General features: G+C 40.9%; 1 protein-coding gene across 10 annotated transcripts in view; it reads right to left on the bottom strand.

Annotated features, from left to right (window-relative positions):
- The window catches only part of LOC145343840 (serine/threonine-protein kinase BRSK2), an 894,349-nt gene that overhangs the window by 77,894 nt on the left and 797,680 nt on the right, over positions 1-18,775 (bottom strand). For all 10 annotated transcript variants that reach the window (XM_080190257.1, XM_080190254.1, XM_080190256.1 and 7 more), the window contains one exon: positions 11,121-11,244. In XM_080190257.1, the coding sequence (XP_080046383.1) occupies positions 11,121-11,244 (124 nt within the window). The remainder of the gene's footprint in view (positions 1-11,120; positions 11,245-18,775) is intronic.

Here is an 18,775-nt window from a genome sequence, read left to right as displayed (position 1 = left end):
CACGGTCAGTGTATGATCCATGTGTAGTAAGTGTGTGGTCAGCCATCCCATCCATCACCAAACTTTGACTCCAGAATGGAAGACTCCAGTAACAGTGCAAATTATTTCTGCCCATTACTGTTAGGTACCACAAAGCCTTTTTGTTTGCATGTGTTTACAATAGCCATGATGTGAAGATGCTGGCGTTGGACTAGGGTGGGCACAGTAAAAAATTTTACAACACCAGGCCAAAGTCCAACAGGTTTATTTGGAGGAAAGTTTGGGGGAGGGCTAATTACAACAATATTAGGCAGGAACGGAGGAGTGCAGACTGGGGGCAGATGTTTGAGGGAAAATCAACATCTGGCATGTGGGGGGGCTTTCAACTGTAAGCTGACAGGTATTCAGGACCGGCACATTCCTGTAAGGATGAAGGATAAGTATGGCAAGTTTTGGGAACCTTGGATGACGAGAGATATTGTGAGCCTAGTCAAAGAGAAAAAGGAAGCCTTTGTCAAAGCTAGGAAGATGGGAACACATGAAGCAAGTGTGGAATACAAGGTAAGAAGATTAACAAAGAGTAAGGAGGGCTAAAAGGGGTCATGAAAAAGCCTTGGCCAGCAGTATTAAGGAAAATCCCACGGCTTTTTTTTACATATGTAAACAGCAAGAGGGTAACCAGGGAGAGGGTTGGCCCACTCAAAGACATGGGAGGGAATCTGTGCATAGAGTCAGAGGAAATGGGCGAGATATTAAATGAGTACTTGGCTTCACTATTCACCAAAGAGAAGGATTTGGTGGATGATGAGTCTGGGAAAGGGTGTGTAGATAGTTTGAGTCATGTTGAGATCAAAAAGGTTTTGGGGTTCTTGAGAAACATTAAGGTAAACATGTCCCCAGGGCCTGATGAGATAAACTCCAGAGAGAGGCAAGGGAGGAAATTGCTGGGGTCTTGAGAGAAATCTTTGTATCTTCACTGGCTACAGGGGAGGTTCCAGAAGATTGGAGAATAGTCAATGTTGTTCCTTTGTTTAAGAAGGATAGCAAGAATCATCTAGGTAATTACAGGCCGGAGAGCCTTACGTCAGTGGTAGAGAAATTATTGGAGAGGATCTTTGAGACAGGATTTATTCCCACTTGGAAATAAGTGGACTTATTAGTGAGATGCAACATGGTTTTGTGAAGGAGAAATCATGTTTCATTAACTTGATCGAACGTTTCGAGGAAGTGATGAAGATGATTGATGAGGGTAGGGCAGTGGACGTTGTCTATATGGATTTCAGCAAGGGCTTTGACAAGGTCGCTCATGGCAGATTGGTGCAGAAGGTGAAGTCACATGGGATCAGAGGTGAGCTGACAAGGTGGGATACAAGACTGGCTCAGTCAAAGAAGACAGAGGGTAGCAATGTCTTTTCTGACTGGCGATCTGTGACAAGTGGTGTTTCTCAGGGATCACTGCTGGGACCTTTGCTGTTTGTAATATATATAAATGACTTGGAGGAAAATGTAATTGGATTGATTAGTAAGTTTGTGGACGACAGAAAGGTTGGTGGATTTGCAGATAGCATTGGGGACCATCAGAGGATATAGCAGGATATAGATCAGTTGGAGACTTAGGCGGAGAGGTGGCAGATAGAGTTTAACCCAGACAAATGTGAAGTAATGCATTTTGGAAGGTCTAATACAAATAGGAAATATACAGTAAATGGCAGAATCCTTAAGAGTATTGATAGGCAAAGGGACCTGGTGTACATGTACACACTTCACTGAAAGTGGCAATGCTGGTGGAGAAAGTTGTCAAGAAGGCATACAGTATGCTTTTCTTCACTGGCCGGGGTATTGAGTTTAAAAATTGGCAAGTCATGTTGCAGCTTTATAGAACCTTAGTTAGTGTTCAATTCTGGTCCCCACACTACCAGAAGGATGTGGAGGCTTTGGAGAAGGTACAGAAAAAATTTAGCAAAATGTTGCCTGGTATGGAAGGCATTAGCTATTAGGAGAGGTTGGAGAAACATGGTTTGTTCTCACTGGAATGACGGAGGTTGAGGGGTGACCTGATGAAGTCTACAAGATTATGAGAGGCGTGGACAGAGTAGATAATCAGAAGTTTTTTCTCAGGATGGAAGAGTCAATTACTAGGGGGCAGAGGTTTAAGGTGCGAGGAGCAAGGTTTAAAGGAGATATATAAGGCAGATTTTTTGCACAGAGGATAGTGGGTGCCTGTAACTCGTTGCTGAGGGAGGTAGTGGTAGCAGTTATGATAGTGACTTTTAAGGGGCTTATTGACAAATATATGAATAGGATGAGAATAGAGGGATATGGTCCCCAGAGTGGTAGGGGGTTTTAGTTAAGTTGGGTAGTATAGTCGGTGTAGGCTTGGAGGGCCGAAGGCTCTGTTCCTGCGCTGTAATTTTCTTTGCTCTTTGTGTATTTGGTATCACAAGCTTTCGGACTGCTGCTCCTTCATAATAAGAACATAAGAACATAAGAAATAGGAGCAGGGGTAGGCCATCCAGCCCTTCGAGCCTGCCCCGCCATTCAATAAGATCATGGCTGATCTGTCGTGGCTCAGTTCCACATTCCCACCCTCTCCCCATAACCCTTAATCCCCTCGCTTATCAAAAACCCATCAACCCGCGTCTGAAATATATTTAGGGAGGCAGCCTCCACCACTTCAACGGGCAGAGAATTCCAGAGATTCAACACCCTTTGAGTGAAGAAGTTCCCCCTCAACTCCGTTCTAAACCGCCCCTCCTTTATCTTGAGGCTGTGCCCCCTAGTCCTACTATCCTTCCTGAGCGGGAAGAGTCTCTTCACCTCTATCCTATCCATGCCATTCATCATCTTATACGTCTCAATGAGATCTCCCCTCATTCTTCTAAACTCTAACGAGTACAAGCCTAGTTTATTCAACCTCTCCTCATAGCTCAACCCCCTCAGCTCCGGTATCAGCCTAGTAAACCTCCTCTGCACTCCCTCCAAGGCCAAAATATCCTTGCGTAAGTGCAGCGACCAAAACTGCACACAGTACTCCAGCTGCGGCCTCACCAATGCCCTATACAGCCGCAGCAAGACCTCCCTACTTTTATATTCAATCCCCCTCGCTATGAAGGCCAGCATCCCATTAGCCTTCCTGACCACCTGCTGCACCTGCAGGCTGGGTTTTTGCGACTCATGCACAAGGACCCCGAGGTCCCTCTGCACCGTCACCTGCTGCAGTTTTTCACCACGTAAGTAATAGTCCTTCCTACCATTATTCCTATCAAAGTGTACCACCTCGCACTTGCCAACATTAAATTCCATTTGCCAGTTCCTGGCCCATTCGCCCAGCCTATCTAGATCCTTCTGCAGACTCTCCACACCCTCCGCGCAATTTGCTGTTCCACCAATCTTGGTGTCATCAGCAAATTTCGACACCATACACTCGGTTCCGTCCTCCAGATCATCTATATAAATGGTAAATAGCTGAGGCCCCAGCACCGACCCCTGGGGCACTCCACTAGTCACCAACCGCCAATCCGAATAGCACCCATTGACCACCACTCTCTGCCTCCTATTTGACAGCCAATCCTCTATCCACGCTAACACCCTACCCCCAACTCCATGCCCCCTTACCTTCTGCAATAGCCTCTTGTGAGGTACCTTGTCAAACGCCTTCTGAAAATCAAGAAAGACCACATCCACCGGCTCTCCTCTATCCACTGCCCTAGACACATCCTCATAGAACTCCAATAAATTTGTCAGACACGACTTCCCCTTAACAAAACCGTGCTGCGTCTGCTCCATCAAGCAATTCCCCTCAAGATGCCTCGCTATTTCCTCCTTGATGACGGATTCTAACATTTTACCTACAAAAGACGTTAAACTAACTGGCCTATAATTCCCTGCCTTTTGCCTGCCACCCTTCTTAAACAATGGCGTAACATTAGCCGTTTTCCAATCTTCCGGCACTTCCCCGGAATCCAGCAACGTTTGGAAAATAACCATCAAGGCATCCACTATCACCTCCGCCATTTCTTTCAGAACCCTTGGATGCATTCCATCCGGTCCTGGGGACTTGTCCACAATCAGTCCCTCCAGTCTGTCGAGCACCGCCTCTCTAGTAACAATAATGTCATTGAGACCCTCCAGTCCTACCACCTTTCCATCGCTAACACCTGGCAAATTATTCACGTCCTCCTCCGTGAAGACCAAAACAAAAAAGTTATTCAAGACCTCAGCCATTTCCCCATCCCCTACCACTAATTCCCCCCTCTCATCCTCTAAGGGTCCAACGTTCACCCTAGCCAGCCTCTTCCTTTTTATATATTTATAAAAACTCTTGTTATCCTTTCTTATATTAAGCGCTAGCCCAGCTTCATAGTTTCTCCTACCCTTCTTTATCAACTTCTTTGTCAATCTTTGTTGACATTTAAACCTCTCCCAATCCTCTTCTCGCCCACTACTCTTAGCTACTCTAAACGCCTCCGCTTTTAATTTAACACTTTCCTTCACCTCCTTCGTTATCCACGGCTTATTACCTCTCCTCCTACGGTCCTTTTTAACCATCGGAATAAATTTCTGCTGAGCACCAAGAAAGATCTCCTTAAAGATCCTCCACTGCTCCTCAGCAGACCTACCTTCCAACGTGCTCCCCCAGTCAACATTCGCCAATTCTTCTCTCATCCTACCGTACTCCCCTCTGTTCAAACAAAGGACGCGTGTCCGGGAACCCACTTTCTCCTCCTCCATCTGCACCAGAAACTCCACCATACAATGATCACTCTCCCCAAGAGGATCCTTCACTGCAAGGTCCCTAATTCTACCTGCCTCATTACATAACACCAGATCCAAGATAGCTCGCTCCCTCGTCGGCTCCAACACACGCTGTTCAAGGAAACTATCCCGGCAGCATTCCAAGCATTCATCAGGTAAGGTGATGAAGGAGCAGTGCTCTGGAAGCTCGTGATTCCAAATAGACCTGTTGGATTTAACCTGGTGTTGTGAGACTTCTTACAGTGTGTTTATAGTGAAACAACTTCTTCTGCCGTTTTCTCTCCTTCTCAATTTTAACTACCTCTGCTTCATTTTCATCCTCTCAAATGTTTAGATAATCTTCTCCTGAACATCTGGGAAAACTGTTCTGGACAGAGTTTTGAGGATGTAGATTAGTTCTGGAAAACGCATCTTCTCGAAGAAGACAGTCAGACATCTCAGTACCCCTTCAGGATGGCAAAAAGTAACATGGCCGAAGTGATGGATTTGACAGCAACTGCAGCCTCCTCTAACAGTGATCCCACTCCTGGCATCCCAACACCTTGAGGTCACAAACAATCCATGCAACTAATTTATAATTTGCCTGATGGATATATAATCATTGGAAACAAGTTTATTTCATATTGAGACATTAAATATTGCAGATGATATGAGAGTCTTCAGTTGAATTATGCAGCTCATTTATTTGCATGTCTGTTCTGATCAAACTTGTAGAAGAGGAAATACCCTGAGGTGAAATATTAACAGAAGCCAAATGATAAACTTCAACCAGCTGTCATGTGAACTTACATCAGTCTCCCCTGTCTGCTGCTTTTAAGAAGTAATTCTGAATGGTTAATATTCCGAACTCCCAGTTCAATCTGAAGTTATGATGACATTGCTGCCCATATGAAGGAGCATCATCTGAAATGATCACTGAACTTTCCCAGTGCAGCTACTTTCAGGTGTCAAAAGAAAGAGAAAATGTTGGAAACACATTGCAACTTGGCCAACTGCTAAACAAAAGAAATGCAGGCTAACACCCTTGACAGGAGAACTGAGCTGACAGCTGGGGCAGTCAGTATATTAACAGACCATTTTCTTTTAAAATACAGCAGCACAGTGGTTAGCATTGCTGTCTCACAGCACCAGGGACCCGGATTCAAATCTGGTCTTGGGTAACTGTATGTATGGACTTTACACCTTCTCCCCATGTCTGTGTGGGTTTCCTATGGGTGCTCCAATCCAAAGACACACGAGTTAGGGTGATTGGCCATGCTAAATTGCCTCATAGTATCAGGGGAGCTCGCAGGGTAAATACATAGGGTTACGGGGATAAAGCTTGGTTGGAATTGCTGTTGACGTAGACTCAACAGGCCGAATGGCCTGCTCCACACTGTAGGAATTCAATGATTTTTCAGCATTTTTGTTTGCATTTCAGAAATTTGGGCTACTGTGCATTTTTTGAAAAAAGAAGAAAAACAGATTTATTTAAAACTAAATTACAGTGTAGTTTTAATAACAGACTGCATGGAGTTGCAGTTGCAGCTCCTTCAATAACTTCAATTTGGTGGAATAAGCTATCGCACTTCGACGTAACACCTTATCACATGGTGATCTCATCCCTGGTTTTGTTTCTGGCAGTGAAAGGGACAAACAATGGGGGAAGTTTTTTCATCCTGCCCACCATGGGAATCGCAGTGGGAGAAGGGTGGGGTGGACTATGCAAACATCCATTGACCTCGGGCGGGATTTTCTGGTTTTGGGGCGAGCGTGGCCAGAAAATCCTGTCCAGTTGGGATACCCTGCTTGTTTTGGTACCTCTCAAACCTGGATTCAAATTTAGTTTGGACTGATGGGATAAAAGTTTGCAGGTTACAAGAATCTTCCATAATGAACCTGCTCATTCTCTATCCACTCCCTCATATTTGGCTCTAAGTTGGTCACTGCCTTCAGCACATGGCTTTATCTGAGATGTTTTAGTTGGGCACTTGGGAGGGAAGAGTCAGCTTTGCCCAGAAGGCAAAAACAGTTAAACCAGGGAATAAGAATACTGGTCTGATTGCTTTTTCCTATCGGATGGGTATATCTTGATTGTTGTCAACCACTAGTTTAGTTTGAGACACAGTCAAACCATCTATGATTTTGCATTCATTGACTTAATGTAAAATCCCATGCAAAGTTAGCTCACGGTTTTTGAATGTGTTCTTGCAGTTGATGGGGGTTCCCAACTAACAATGTGTATTCAGAAATTTACCTTGTAAACATGACAATTTTACCTCACAAAGTGAAAGCAGAATGGCTGTGTCAGTTGCAAAGCTTTCCTGGAGAGGAAAGATTTATCCTGGCGTGATTTGCAACAATTAACTCAGGATGGGCTAATAGAATTGGCAAGAGAGTTGTTGATGAAGCAACTTGAAAGACAGGAAGGAAGATAAATCAAAAAGCTCAAACTAGAAATTGAAGAAAAGGAGAAATGGAAAAAAACTGGCAAGAAAGCAAGTGGTCACCTGATGAAGGGGCAAAGCTCCAAAAGCTCATGCTACCAAATAAACCTGTTGGACTTCAACCTGGTGTTGTGAGACTACTTACTGAGCGAAAAGGAACAGCATTAGAGAGATTCAAGGAGAGAAGGCAGTCAGAAAATAAGAACTGACTAACAAAGAAGTTTTGCCAAGTAGCAGTTGGTCTTTAACCGAAAGGGCCAAATTTGTGGGAAGTTGATATGAGCCTGGAAGAATTGCCTAGTTTGGGCTAGAGGGAGAATCTCTGGGAAAAGAAAACTTCAATATGAGAGACAGGACAACACATGGACTGCAGAGATTATGGAAGGCTGTTCACTGCTACCTTCCTGAGGGAAAGAAGGGATAGGCAATAAATACTGGTTTAGCGAGGGACATTGGCACCCATGAACAGAATATTAAAAAAAATTGCAAGTTACCAGGCCAAAAGAGGCAAAGAACAGGAATAAACCCGTGGGAGCTCATCATCACAAATTCTACCTAGGTTCTGATGAAACACCATCTACCTGAATTGTTAACTCTGTTTCTCTTCACAGACCTACTAAGTAACACCAGCATTTTCATTTTCCAGTCCTGCCTCCCTTACCTCATTTTCGAAACATTAATGACTATATCAGTGCTCTTTGATGCTCCAAATCTGAACTGAAAAATTTCAGTGACTTTACTCCAATTTCCACCCTTCTTTTACTTTCATATGGTACATCTCCAACTCTTCCCTTCCCTTCCTGACTTCCCTCTCCCCATTTCTGGTGACAGACTTTCAATCAATAATCAATACGACCTTACTAAACCCACTGCTCCCTCATACTCTGCTTACTCTAAGGGCTGTATTCCATTCTCCCAGTTGTTCTGTCTTTGTCACATCTGTTTTCCCAATGCAGCCTTCCATACTAACGCTTCCTATTGGTCCTCCACTTTGTTGCACCATGAAACCTTTTGTCATTGAACCTCTCATACCTTCACCTACCACAGATCTACCCATTCTCACTCTTTCCCTTGCTCAGAACCTATTATGTTTCTAGCCTACCTCAATTCTGATGAAAGGTCACAGACCTGTAATGTAACTCTGTTTCAGTCTCAACAGATACAGCCAGACCTGCTGAGTATTTCACACTCATTTCTCTCTTGAACAGCTTAGCTCTGGTTTCAAGGTCATTTTAGACTTCCCCAAAAAACAGCAAATGTTCCTATCATAATCTTCTCATAATTCTAAAAAAAGTCAATCAAATCACCCTTTAACCTTCCATATTTCGGGGAATAAAAGCATGGTTTATGCAATTTCTTCCTATAATCTAAAACTCAGAACCTGGTAAAATTCTGGTTAATCTGAGCTGCGCTAGTTCAAAGACCCTACGGTGTGATGACCTAAACTGCACAGTGTGCTGCAGTTCAGGGCTTTTGATAATCGTACAAAAATGTGCTTCCTTTTACATTTTAGCACTTTAGTTTTATTAATTTATTTATCCATTAATCTTTTGTTTTTGTTTCCAACTGATTACAACATTTTAGTGGTCCCATTTACACTACTTACTATATCATTAATATTTGTGATATAAATAAATTTGGATACATGATCCTCTATTGTAATACTTATGTAGTATATACATACTGAATAGTAGAGGCCCCAGCACAGATTCTTGTGGGCTGCTGTCAGTTGCTCTCTTACAATTCAGTTGCATATCTATTATTCCTAGTCCCTTGTCATTCAGTGTCCAACCAATCTCTTAATAAGGTCAACAATTTGCCTTCAATTCCATGAGTTTTAATTTTACCTAATAGTCTCTCATGTGGAACTTCATTGGATATCTTCTGGAAATGCATTTAAACTACATCCATAGACATTCCCCAGTCTACTACTTTAATCATTGACTCAAAAAATTCAATTAAGTTCATTCCACATGATTTAGCCTTTATAAATCCATGTTGGCTCTCTCTTGTCAACTTAAAGTTCTCTAAGTCACTCTGTTCATAATTATAAATTTCAATAACTTGCCCACACAGGTTCTCTCATAGTTCTTAAATAACAGAGTTACACTTGTAGTTTTCTGATCTAAAAGGACAATCCCTGAATCGAGAGCATCATGCAAGATTATGATGAGCGCATTTCAAATGTTATCACTTACAACCTTTAAAAGCCTGAGATTGAAACCAACAGTTCCTGTGGCAAAGGTAGGTACTGTAGGTTGCAGATCAGACACAATCTCACTAAATTGCAGAACAGGCTCAAGGGACAAGATGGCCCATTTCTGTTCCTACATTCCTACAATTTGTCAGTCTTTAGTGCTATTTTTCTTTAAATACCTGTTTTCTTGTTTACATTAGCTTTAATGAGTTCCAGTCCTTGATTCATTATTAATTTCCCTGGAAAGTCAGATACAATATTGTCTCTCCGTTGCTTTGAGTAGCAAAAATGGCACCCAAGAGAAACTTAAATTGCCTACTCAAGGATGAGCGAGACAGACAAATAAAAAGAAAGCAATCTCTGTACATAAATGCCTTGACAATGCATGAATGAAAAGTACAGATTCTAGTAATCTATCTTACTGGAAATGTATGCCCATTTAAATTTTCCTGCAAGTTATGTCAATCTGAAACATTACTAAGTTGTTGACCAATGAGTGGATTTCTATCTCACTGACTTAAATTGCTGTAAGGCCTAAACTACATATTCAAACCTGGATTTAAACATATTTGTTTGCTAACTACTAGAAACTAGAAGATTCATCTCTATATCAGTTGCTTCGTGAAAATTGGGATGAGTCAGAGAACGGGCGGTGAAAGTGGATTTCCCTGCTTTTAACTGCTCAACTGTCTGACTGTTCATAAGGGGTGAGGAGGGTTAAAATCTTAAGACATCGTTGTTGTGGATAGTTTGCAAAAAAATTTAAAACTAAGAATTGATTTATCAAAACCACAAAAATGTGCAGATTATTTTGATTGGCCATGCCAAATTGACCCTAATGTCAGGGGATTAGCAGGGTAAATATGGGGGGTTCAGGAATAGAGCCTGGGTGGGACTACGGTCAGTGCAGTATTGATGAGCCAAAAGGCCTCCTTCCGCTTGGTAAGGATTCTATGATTCTATGATATGATTACTTAAAGCATAGATACAAATTTCAAAGAATATTTGTCATTTATTCTTAACAGTAGCCAAAGTAATAAGCTTCACTACAACAAGCAAATAAAAAGATTCTGTTCTGTGCTGTTTTTACATAAAGTTATATTCTGCCACTACTTGTTAGGTCTTCCCAGCTTGCTCGACTGAGTTTCTGCAATGTGATTTCAAGAGCCCATCTCTCTCGTGATTTCCATTGAGTTTTCCTTCTCTGTGGGGAAATACCTCTGCTCTTTGATTCTTCTTAATTAGACAAATAAGATCACAAACCCACATACCATGGGGGAACCACAAAGGCATGGGCTCACTTCATACTCACAATAATACATCAATAAAATAATGGGTCAAGCAGTAAATCATTTCTCAATAAATACCCTCTTTAGGTAAGAGAGCAGTTTTAAGATTTATATTTTTCATACAATTAGAATGAATATAAACTTCATGATGGAAAGATCAGAAATTGATTTTCTACATCTTCCAGTTTCAGTAGCAATTTTTTGCATTGGTACCTTTTCCCAAATTTCAACCATATCATATTTCTTTCTTTATTGAGAAATGATTTACTGCTTGACCCATTATTTGATTGATGTATCATTGTGGGTATGAAATGAGCCAATGCCTATGTCTTTAGAAAATTAAATATTCTATGATTATTAAATATAGAAAGGTGATAACTTCACTAAGGCAATATATCATTTTAATTACAGGCAACAAAAAGATGGGAATCTTCTAGAAATGCAGCTGTATCTTCAGCACAAATTCATACTTACTGAAAGGAAGGCATGGACAATGTCTGCTTTAATGGAACTCAATGGCTTGTCCTTGATGACCACAAATATCTGCTCCTCTTTGTCCAAGTTGATGAAGTTACCAAACCATGACTTTTTGGCAAGTCTAAAGAAAATAAAAGGAGAATTTTGACTACATATGCCTGAAGGATTTCATTCTCTTCCCCGTCTCATTTTCACTTACCATGGTCACCTAACCTTTCCATGGTACCTAGCTTTCTGAAGTGTTAACAAGACATACAAATGTATCTCCAGTGACCAACTGACTGGAGTTGTAGGTCATTGGACCAGAAAGGCAGAGCTGGCAGTTTTTCCCTTTATACTTCAACTGAAGATCGAACATATAAATTAATTTATATCTGGAAACTCTAGATCCTTTATGAACAATTCTATTATATTTCTAGACCATTGACTCATTAGGACTGTACATAAATATCGTATTGTGTTGCAGCAAGATTTAATTGCCTGCTCTCTTGTGGAAGACCACGCGATTGTAAAAGAGGCACTCTGTCAGCCAAAGCTTGCTTATGCCTATGGTCCTTCCTTGTTTCATAAAACCATAAGACATAGGAACAGAATTAGGCTAGTCGGCCCACCGAGTCTCCTCCACCATTAAATCATGGCTGATATTTTTCTTATCCCCATTCTTCTGCCTTTTCAGTTACCAACCTGAAGCTGAAGCATTCACCACATGTTAGTGATAATGGGAACATTTTTAAAAATGTTGTTTATTAAAAAAAATCAAGATTGGTTTCTTAATAAGCCAATTTAAAGCTTCATTAAGCAGATAAACAAGCTGGAATGCAGGTTTATAAATCTGGATTCAGCATGTTAGCAGTAAGGGCAATCCATATTTGAAAACTTACAATTTTGAAGTAGTTTATTATAATTATGTCATACAAAAATGAAATGACATTAAATAGTCATTGAGAAACTTAACAGAGATATTGAAATTACAGAAAATTAAGAGGTTTGTGACTTCCCACCTAATTGCTCAAAGATCACAATCTCCAGTGCGTATCCACCATGCCAATAAATCCTGGCAATAGTCCTGCTTTGGGAGGAAGGGCTATTGAAGCATGCAAAGTAATAACAAATTCTCTTTTGTAAAACTGCATGGCTTCTAGTTTTACTGGAACACATTCACTACTGGTTAGGTTGTTGGGATAGTCTTCATGGAGAGTGAAGCTTCAGTGAGTGGTGTAGACAGAAGTCCAGAAAAAGAAACAGAAAATAAATGAGGAAAAGAGGATGAAAGGGAAGGAGAATTTATTAATCACCCTAGGCAAACTCCAGCAATCGCTATGATACATATAACTTGTCACTTCTAAACACATTTATAATTTTTGATTGAGGCAAAAGGCTCAACTGAGAATCTAACATTCAGGGAATTAACCAAGGTTGACAACTCGAAATGTAAGTCTCAATTCAGACTAGTTCCTTTGGATAGTACAACAAGCTAAATGGCGAGTGAAATTTAATCAAGCCCATCGTGCTGAGAACAATGGTGGCTTGTCTCAATTCAGGGAGACTCCACTTCACTCTCCCAATGGCAGGAAAACCTTCCCTGATTAAGTTGGAAGTATAAGAGGCTGATTTCAATCCAGATGTACATGACATTAGTGTATCTTTGAGAAAGGTTTTTAGTTTAAATCATGATCTCTGGAGCTCTCACAGCTTCCAGTGCTCTTCATTGCTGCCAAATTGTCTACCAGGTCTCCTTTCTCTGCTCCTTTAGTGGCATAAATGGGGGGTTCAGGTACTTCCTGAGATTAGTTTTATGACCTTGCATTGTTAGAAAGAAAACTGACTGGCAGGTCAGGTGACATTTTCATTTTCGGTTTGGAGCTGCAGGTTTGAGTTTCAGAAGAAACAGCAAGCTGAAAAGAAGTGTTTCTCTCTCCCTGTTTTATTTGGAAATTCCGCTGGTTATCTGAAAACAAGCTCTTGCCTTCCTGGAGTAGAAAATCTGCTGTTGGTGGCTTGATGTGGGTATGCCGGAGTTGGACTGGCGTAAACACAGTAAAAAGTCTGACAACACCAGGTTTTAGTCCAACCTATTTATTTGATAATAGACTCACAAGCTTTCGGGGTTAGTCCCTTCGTCAGGTGAATGGAGAGTTCTGGCCTCAGACAGAGCATATAAAGCACAGGCAGTTTAGAGATTACTGATTAGAATGCGAATCCTTACACCTGTAATCTCTAAACTGTCTGTGCTTTATATGCTCTGTCTGAGGCCAGAACTCTCCATTCACCTGACGAAGGGGCTAACCCCGAAAGCTTGTGAGTATATTATCAAATAAATAGGTTGGACTAAAACCTGGTGTTGTCAGACTTTTTACTGTGTTGGTGGCTTGGCCAGAGTCTACTTAGGCTTCTGGGAAGCTGTTCTGACTTCAAACTGTTCTGGGTGTGTCAAGAGGACTACTAGAATTTACAAGACTGAGAGTGTTCAATTCTCCAACAAAGGACGCAATTCCAGTATCATGTGAGCATTAGACTTTGCTGTGTTGAACTTGTTTAAAGGGTTTTGTCTATGGAAGGTTTTGATTTGATTGGAACATCTTAGATATATTTTGTTAAGGGTTATACATTATTGTGGTTTGTTTTTGTTTGTAATTGATAAACGTTATTGGTAATTTTCTTTCCATACATGTTAACCATATTCTTAATTAAAATTTGTTTGATAAAGGTTCCTTAATTGAATTACACCTGAAGTGAAATATATCATGCTTATCGTAGCCAAATTCAAGACGCAAAACTTAAAATCCAGGTACCATTAAACACTTTCGAGTTTCTGACCTGAACCATAACAGGTGGCAGCATGCCATTTAAAGTCGTTAGTGAGCCAATTGACACTCATTATTATTTAGACCACTGCAATTTAGTGGTCATTCAGGGAAATGGCATCTGTATGGCTTTTCATTATCTCCTGAAAACCACCCAGCAAACTGCTGCAAGCTACCTACCTGCCCATGTGTCCGATTCCCCTGCACTGTCCTCCTGTGAGCCCCAACACTGAGATCCCCTTCCTGCCCTTACTCACCTTTGTCCTGGGCCTTTGGTGGGTGCATTTCCAGCAGCTGCCACCATTCCTGATGATGCTGATGGCAATAAGGATTTGATGGTTACAGATTGGCTGGCGGGACTTGCGCTGTCAGGGTCCTGTATCCTAGGGAAGAGCTGATGGTGGCCAACTAAATTTCTGAAAAAGCACTTTATACAATCTGGCCTCCCTCATGGAACTACCGGACATTTCTTGTCAGTTCTCAGACAGATATGCAAAATCCCCATTGCGTTGATTAAATTCAGCCCAGTGTGTAATAAATTACTGGAATATGGGAATGTAAGAATGTTACAATGAATATTTCAGCCCAGTATTCAAAAACCAAATACAGACAGTTCACTATGTACATCCCATTGTTTTTCTTGCCAAACATCTGCCCAATTCACTCTTAATGTTACGAAGATGCCCAGTCTCAGCCAGCTCTCTTTCAGCTTACACCATTCACTGTGTGATTCAAGTTTGTTCGATGTGTCAATCTATCTTTCTTCTTCTGAGCTTTATCCCATGTTCTCTCCCTCTCTCTTTCTTGTGTTTCTGGAACGATCTGTTTTCGACTTGTTCAGTAGCGTTAAGAATCTTGAACATAATAACATAAGAACTAGGAACAGGAGTAGGTCATCTGGCCCCACAAGCATGGTTGATCTTTTCGTGGACTCAGCTCTACTTACCTGCTTGCTCACTAACCCTTAACTCCTTGACTATTAAAAAAATTATCTATCTTTGCCTTAAGAGCATTCAATGAGGTGGCTTCAACTGTTTCACTGGGCAGGGAATTCCATAGATTCATAACGCATTGGCTGAAGAAGTTTTTCCTCAACTCAGTCCTAAATCTGCTCCCCTTATTTTGAGATTATACCCCTAGTTCTAGTTTCACCTACCAACGGAAACAACCTCCCTGCTTCTATCTTATCTATTCCCTTCTTAACTTATAAGTTTCTCATTCTTCTAAATTCCAATGAGTTTGGTTCCAGTCTACTCAGTCTCTCCTCATTAACCTACCCTCTCAACTCCGGAATCAACCGAGTGAATCTCCTCTGCACCCCCTCCAGTGCCAGTGTATCCTTTCTCAAGTAAGGAGACCAAAACTGTACACAATACTCCAAGTGTGACCTCATCAGCACCATATACAGCTACAACATAACCTCCCTGTTTTTAAACCCCTCTAGCAGTGAAGTACAAAATTCTGTAAATCTGTATACCAACTTTTTGTGATTCATGCACAAGGGCACCCAGGTCCCTCTGCACAGCAGCATGCTGCAATCTTTGACCATTTAAATAATAGTCCATTTTGCTGTTATTCCGACCAAAACAGATGACTTCACATTTACCAACATTGACCCTTGCCCACTCATTTAAACTATCATATCCCTTTGCAGACTTTCAATGTCCTCTATACATTTTGCTTTACCACTCATCTTAGTGTCTCCTGCAAACTAGGACATATTACAGTTGGTCCCGAACTCCAAATCATCTATATAAATTGTAAACAATTGTGATCCTGACGCACTCTACTAATCACTGACTGCCAACCAGAAAAACACCCATTTACCCCCACTCTTTGTTTTCTGTTAGTTAACCAATCCTCTATTTATGCTAATACATTACCCGTAACACCACGCATCTTTATCTTATGTAGCAGTCTTTGATGTAGTAACTTGTCGACTACCTTCTGGAAATCCAGATACACCACATCTACCGGTTCCCCATTGTTCACCGCGCTCATAGCATCCTCAAACAGTTCCAGTAAATTAGTTAAACTTGACTGCCTTTCATGAACCCATGCTGCATCTTCCCAATGGGATAATTACTATCAAGGTGTTTCGCTATTTCTTTCTTGATGATAGATTCAAACATTTTCCCCACTACAGAAGTTAAGCTAACCAGCCTGTTGTTAACCACCTTTTGTCTACCTGCTTTGTAAACAGTGGCGTCACATTTGCTGTTTTCCAATCTGCTGGAACCATCCTAGAGTTCAGTGAATTTTGATAAATTACAACTAGTAGGTTTGCTATTTGCCCCACCATCTCTTTTAGTACCCTGGGATGCATTCCAATCAGAGCCAGGAGACTTGTCTACCTTTAGCCCCATTAGCTTACCCAACACTACTTCTTTAGTGAGAATGATCGTTTCTAGAGGTCCTCACCTCCACAGTCTTCCTGTCATCAATTTTTGGCATGTTATTTGTGTGAAGACCAACACAAAATACCTGTTCAATGCCTCAGCTATTTTCTCATTTCCAGTTATAACATCTCCCTTCTCATCCTCTAAAGAACCAATATTTACCTTAGCCACTCTTTTACGTTTTATATATTTGCAGAAACTTTTGCTGTCTGTTTTTACATTTTGAGCTCGTTTACTCTCATAAGCTAGGTTACTTTTCTTTACAGCACTTTTCGTAGCTTTCTCTTGACCTTTAAAGATTTCTTAATCCTCTCGTTTCCGACTTGCAACTTTATATGCATTTTCTTTCAATTTGATACTCTCCTTTATTTCCTTAGATATCCATGGCTGATTGTCTCTTTTTCTACAGTCCTTCCTTATCACTGATATACTATTGCTAAGCATTGTGAAAAGTCACTTTGAAATTCCACCACTGTTCCTCAATTGTCCCACTATAAAGCTTTTGCTCCCAGTCTACCTTACCAACTCCTCTCTCATCCCACGTAGTCTCTTTTCTTTAAACACAAGGTAATGGTATTAGATTTTACCTTCACATGCTCCATCTGCATTTTAAATTCAACCATACTGTGATCGCTTCTTCCAAGAGGATCACTTACGTGAGATCATTAATTATTCCTGTCTCATTACACAGGACCAGATCTAGGATAGCTTGCTCCCTTGTCGGTGTCATTACATATTGTTCAAGGAAACTATTGTGGATACATTCTATGAACTCCTCCTCAAGGTTGCCTCGACCGACCTGGTTTGACCAATCGACATGTAGATTTAAATCTTCCATGATAATTGCCGTACCATTTTTACATCCATCAGTTATTTCTTGTTTATTGCTTGCTCCACTGCAATGTTAACATTTGAATTATTTGAATGACTCAATAAGCTCCCATTTCCATTTCATCCTGTACTGCAAACAAACTCAGCTTCTGTACAATTACTGAGCTGTGAAGGAAAACTGTTAGCAAACATGGCTTGAAAGGAAGGTTTGGATTTCACATTTTTATAATATCAACACATAAAAGTAACACAAAAATGTAAAAGGTTAAAAGGAGGCTTCCAGCTTTGCGGAAACTGAAGTGAAGGGGGGGCAATCCAGACCCTCTAGAGGGTGAGGCAGCAGGGGTGGGTGCCCCCTAGGTATTGGCACCTTGGCAGAGCCTGCCTGGGCCCCCCGTTTATTATCAAATTAATTTAATTATTTAATAAAATGGATGTTATTAAAAACTTTTATTAAATCATGCTGATTAATTGTATTGACTATTTTTGATCAGCTAAGTTGTATGGAAGCAGAACAGTTGACGTTGTGTTTATGGGCTTTAATAAAACATTTGAGAAAGTACCACATAATAGGATTGTTGGTCAAATTGAAGCCTCAGAGAAGTAGCAGCTAAATTGTTTGAGGAATAGGAAACAGAAAGTTGTGGTGAATGGCTGCTTTTTGGACTGGGCAATGGTATAAAATGGTATTTCTCAGAAATCGGAAAATCCCATCCATAGATTACAAAAGCAAAGAAATGATGATGAACCTTTGTAAAACGCTAGTTCATAAAGCATGATTTTTCCTCTGCAATTACTGGGTCACAAAAGAGCACTTTGGCCATTACTGCTTTTGATATAGATGACTTGGTCTAGGGAGCATGGAGCACGATTTTGACATTTATACATACCCAAAACTTGGGAGAAGGATTAAACAGAAAGGAAAAAGTAATAGACTTCAAAAGGATGTAGGCAGGCTAATGGAATATGTGAACGCATGACAGATGAAATGGAACACAGAAAAGTGAGGTGATATGATTTGGCAGGAAGGATGAGAGGCAATGAAGCTAAATAGAATTATTTCAAAGAAGGCACAGAGGTGCATAAATGGTTGAAGTTGATAAGACAAATTAACAAAACAGAAAAGCATATGACAGTCTGGGCTTTAGAAATAGAAGCAAAAAGGTAAACTTTCCAGTCCTGCCAGCCACTGGAATTGTCAATGGGCAGGACGGACAATTTTGTGGACTACTTAAGGGTCTGTTGACCTCAGATGGGGCCTGTAAAGATTACGAAAGCAAAAAATGATGAACCTTTGTAAAACACTAGTTCATATAGCATGATCTTTCCTCGGCATTTATTGGGTTGCTGAAGAATTTGAGCCCGTACTTCTTTTCCTGCTTTTATGCTCAACTTACACCACCTGCTTCTGATGCATGGTCCCATACAGCTGGTGCCAGGTGAAACTTTAATAGGCTGGATTACTTGAACAAAAGATAGGAAATGCAACAACTGTTCATGGGACCATGCAGCATCTGCCCAGAGAAAAGGCATTTTAACATTTCAGAAAGGACCTTTCATCAGTACAGTTCTAGAAACATTAACTTCTCTCTACAGAAGCTACTTGACCTACTGAGTG

Source organism: Carcharhinus amblyrhynchos, chromosome 6, assembly GCF_965287045.1.
Source record: "Carcharhinus amblyrhynchos chromosome 6, sCarAmb.v2.hapA, whole genome shotgun sequence".
Classification (NCBI taxonomy): domain Eukaryota; kingdom Metazoa; phylum Chordata; class Chondrichthyes; order Carcharhiniformes; family Carcharhinidae; genus Carcharhinus; species Carcharhinus amblyrhynchos.
This window is presented reverse-complemented; position numbering and strand designations above follow the sequence as displayed.